General features: G+C 45.6%; 1 protein-coding gene across 1 annotated transcript in view; it reads left to right on the forward strand.

Annotated features, from left to right (window-relative positions):
* Positions 1 to 565, forward strand: part of LOC143282717 (uncharacterized) — a 6,118-nt gene extending 5,553 nt beyond the window's left edge. Inside the window, exon 3 of the mRNA XM_076588432.1 lies at positions 1 to 565. This exon is cut by the window's left edge and continues 260 nt beyond it. Within this exon, the coding sequence (XP_076444547.1) occupies positions 1 to 288 (288 nt within the window). The 3' untranslated portion in view covers positions 289 to 565.
* Positions 566 to 4,987: the final 4,422 nt, after the last annotated feature.

Raw genomic sequence — 4,987 nt, forward strand, 5'->3', positions numbered from 1 at the left:
AACATCACCACGACCAACAACCCCAACATCACCACCACCATCAACCCCAACATCACCACGACCAACAACCCCAACATCACCACCACTTCCGGTAACGTCACTTCCTCCATGTCCACGCCGACCGGAAGCACCACCACAGCGGCGCCGGGCGACGGAAGCAGCGGCCGGAAGTTCGACGTGGCGTCCTTCTTCGGTGGGGTGGCCCTGGTGGTCGGCATCGTCCTGGTCGCCTTCATCGGCTATAAGTGCTACACCGTCTCCAAGAAGAACAGCTACAGTGCCATGTGAACCATGGGTGGCAAAAAAGAAAGGACAACAACAACAGCAGACGATTAGGCTTGAAAAGGTTGGGGTGTGGTTTGGGTGGGGTGGGAATATTGGTGACAGAAAGAAAGAAAAGAAAAGAAAAGAAAAAGAAAAAGAAATAAAAACGAAAAACAACAACAATGATATCGGGAAAGAGAAAAAAAAATATTAGTCTTTCAAACCTGGGATGGGGTTAGGGTGGGGGATATTGGTGGCGGAAAGAAAGAAAGGAAAAAAAAACCCACAACCCCCCCCCCCCCCCCAAAAAAAAACAACCCCAAAACAGCAATGGTATTGGGGAAGGAAGAAACGAGACTTGTAAGGTTGGGGGTAGGGTGATAGTTGGCAAACAAAACAAATTAATAAACAACGATAACAAGAAGGACAATGATAATTTTGGTGGAAGAAAGATGATATGAAAGTTCACATGAAAGAAAATAATATGAAACAAAACCAAGAAAATAGAAAATGAACCATAAATGGATAAAAAAAAAAAGTGTAGGGGGGTGGGGGGAGGGGAAGGAGGGGGGGGGGACGAAATGAAAATATCGAAAAGCTGACCCGTTATTTTATTTATTCATTTTATTATTGTTTTTTTTTTTTCATTGGATACACTGGACAGCAAAGTGATCACGACTGCTGAAAAGATCGAGAAAGAGAGAGAGAGAGAGAGAGAGAGAGAGAGAGAACGCGAAGTCAGCTATGACACAACAGTGTGTTATATAAATCGAGCAACAAATAGTTAAGGACCACTTCATAGCCATGTAAAAAAAAAAAATAAAAATAAAAATAAAAAAGATAAAAAATGAATGAAAGATCGAGACAGATGATTTGAATGCCACTGGTCTCTTACTGAATTCACTAACGTCTGTTTAAGGCACACGTGCGTCATTAACAGCTTGAAAAATGCGTCTGAGAATTTAGCCAAAAATGTAAGAGTTATTCAGTAGTTTCTATAAAGATGGCTTTTTTAAAATTTTATTTTATTTTATTTTTCATTTTAAAGAATGGAAGGGCACGTGCAAGAAAGCGATAGTAGTGATACTCATTACATTAGCTGTATGCTGTTTGTGATCGAACATTCAGCATCATTTCACTATAATTATGTTCCCCAAGAATAGAAGAAAACAGTGCAAGCTCCCAAGCGGTCCTTGATTAACGTTTTGTGAACCGTGTATATTGCTGAGAGACCCCACACAACACTGCCAACTGGCTGGGTTGGTGTAGTGAGGGTTAAAATGGAGATTGTACGTGTGCCTGTGGGTGGGTGGGTGCGTGGGTGGGTTGAAAATTACATACTTTTTTTTTCCTCTCTAAAGTGTGGAGTGTCATATCATTCATGCTGGCTCTTGATCGTTTCTTATATTGAACGAATGTCCATGGTAATGGCTTCGTCAATACCGAAGATCTCCCCCGCCTTCTGTCTCTCTCTCCTCTCTCTCTCTCCTCCTCCTCCTCTTCCTCCTCCTCCCTTAGTGGTTTAGTTTGTTTTAATTAAGTGTTTCCTTTTTTGTTCCATTTTATTTGTTTCGCACCATTTTTGTTCTGATTTGTACCTACTGTGTCACTAGAGCTTTACAGCTAATGACATTACACATTTCAGTGTTTCAGTGTTCTCTTCTCAAGGCCTGACTAAGCGCGTTGGGTTACGCTGCTGGTCAGACATCTGCTTGGCAGATGTGGTGTAGCGTATATGGATTTGTCCGAACGCAGTGACGCCTCCTTGAGCTACTGAAATTGAAAACAGTGTTCTCTCTCCTCCTCCTCCCCCTCCTTTCATCTCCCACCCCCTCCCTCTTCTCTCTTTCGCTCCCACACCTTACACCCCACCCTTTCCTATGTATTGATATAAAGCTGTGCATATCTATACATGTCTATACAGGTGTGTGTGCGCTCGTGTGTGTGTGAATGACTCATCGTAATGTGGTGACAAATTAAGATTTTCAAAAACACGGATGAAAGAATAAATGATGACCGGTGGATGAGCTCTGTGATGAAATAAAAACGACAACAACAACAACAACAAAAAACAAAAAACAAAACATTGAGTCGTGTGTGTGTGTGTGTGTGTGTGTGTGTGTGTGTGGAATATAATATGTTATATTTTACTGTCATAAAACTGTAAGGTATATGACAACAGGAGGCACACCCACACACACACACCCGGCCCCCTTCCCCTATACACACACACATTACACGAAAACGAGTACTTACACACACCTACACCCCCACCCCAACACAAACACACATACATAAACTCACAGGCGCGGCGTGCTCACACACACACAACACACGGCATATGCGCGCTCTCAGAATAAAGACAAAATTAATGGCAATCATGTTTGTAAATACACATGCGTGCGCGAGCGCGCGCACACATTATTACACACACACACACACACACACACACACAGATAAGAGACAGACACACGTGTGCGCTCTGAATAAACAGATCCGTAGCAATCGTCATATCTTTGTAGTAAAGCGTTGCACCTTTCAGACATTGGTAACACTTCGTTTTATTTACTCGACTAACAGATAGGAACACTGGCAATACACACACTCAACACAAATTCAACACAGACACAGACATAGAGGGTGCCACGCTTCAGTTTCGCCAATGCCCTTTTCGCTTACGCTTTGTTCTCTCTAACCACTGGGCCCAGGTCCTCCTCTTTCCGTGCTCATTGTCAGCAGGGTTGTTTCACCTCCACACTCATATTCGTTTCGCCTTCAAACTCCTGTGTGTGTGTGTGTGTGTGTGTGTGCGTGCGCGCGCGCGTGTGTGTGTATGGTTGTGTGTGTATGTGCGTGTGTGTGTGTGTGTGTGTGTGTGTGTGTGTGTGCGTGTTGCATACCGCTCAGGTCGACCATGGGTCTCCCCTCTCAGCATTAATAACGGCTGTCTGCGCTGTACTTCATCCCAAGGGAGACCATTTTGTATGGTCCCCTTTAGTTCAGTTATTGGCCTGTGGTTTATTGCCCTTCACTGCTACGCCGCTACACCTGCGCTATCCGGGGAAGCCAAAGCCTTTGGCTTTTTCATTCTGAACCAAACGTTTGAGAACCCTGCCCAACAATGTTACGATAGCTTCATATTAGGGAGACTACATGAAGAAATAGACCTTATGGCGACCTGTACAATCTTTAGGGAATTTCTTGTAAACGGTATGGGTTCTTTTCAAAAGCAAATACCGCAGTACTTTAATTCAATACAATTGTTAAGTTAAACCGAGAGGAGTCTTAACTCTTTTGGAATTTTCTTCTTCTTCTTCTTTTTTTTTTTTTTTTTTTAACCAGGCTTGTTCGTCTTCTCGTTGGTCAGATGGACAACCCATGCAGTCTCAACGATGACTGAAGACAGCTGTACTGACGCAGCAAAGTCCTCTGCACAGCCGTAGATCTCTTGGGCCGTCACTTGAGTTGGGCCAGGTCAATACCTATTCTTCCTGAGCACCTCATGGAAGGGGGCAGGACTGCAGCAGATGTTCTGTTGTCTGGCTGTCAGTCCCACAGGGGCACCGTGCTGAGTGACCGATGCAGATCGACAGTCTTCGCATTTTACTTGTTTACCATCGTATTTCAGGAGAAGCGCTGTGAGTACTATATGTAGTGGGCAGTGGAGGTGGTGGTGGTGGTGGGGGTGGTGGGGGTGGTGGTGGTGTGGTAGTGGGGGTGGGGGTGGGGATAGTACTGTCAGAACTGCTACCCCACTGCCACTAGAACTGCTACCCCACTGCCCTAGAACTGCTACCCCACTGCCCTTAGAACTGCTACCCCACTGCCATTAGAACTGCTACCCCACTGCCACAAGAACTGCTACCACACTGCCACAAGAACTGCTACCCCACTGCCATTAGAACTGCTACCACACCGCCATTAGAACTGCTACCACACCGCCATTAGAACTGCTACCCCACTGCCATTAGAACTGCTACCCTACTGCCATTAGAACTGCTACCCTACTGCCATTAGAACTGCTACCCCACTGCCATTAGAACTGCTACCACACTGCCATTAGAACTGCTACTCCACTGCCATTAGAACTGCTACCCCACTGCCATTAGAACTGCTACCCCACTGCCATTAGAACTGCTACCCCACTGCCATTAGAACTGCTACCCCACTGCCATTAGAACTGCTACCCCACTGCCATTAGAACTGCTACCCCACTGCCATTAGAACTGCTATCCTACTGCCATTAGAACTGCTACCTCACTGCCATTAGAACTGTTACCCAATTGCCTTTAGAACTGCTACCACACTGCCATTAGAACTGCTACCTCACCGCCATTAGAACTGCTACCCCACTGCCATTAGAACTGCTACCCCACTGCCATTAGAACTGCTACCTCACCGCCATTAGAACTGCTACCTCACCGCCATTAGAACTGCTACCCCACTGCCATTAGAACTGCTACCCCACTGCCATTAGAACTGCTACCCCACTGCCATTAGAACTGCTACTCCACTGCCATTAGAACTGCTACCTCACTGCCACTAGAATTACTAACCCACTGCACTTGCGCATGTGAAATATTGTGACACAAACCACTCAGTGTCCATGGACTTACACACACACACACACACACACACACACACACACACACACACACACACACACACACACACACACACACACACACACACACACACAAGCGCGTGGACTGTTCTATATACG

This window comes from Babylonia areolata, chromosome 6 (assembly GCF_041734735.1).
Source record: "Babylonia areolata isolate BAREFJ2019XMU chromosome 6, ASM4173473v1, whole genome shotgun sequence".
NCBI lineage: Eukaryota > Metazoa > Mollusca > Gastropoda > Neogastropoda > Buccinidae > Babylonia > Babylonia areolata.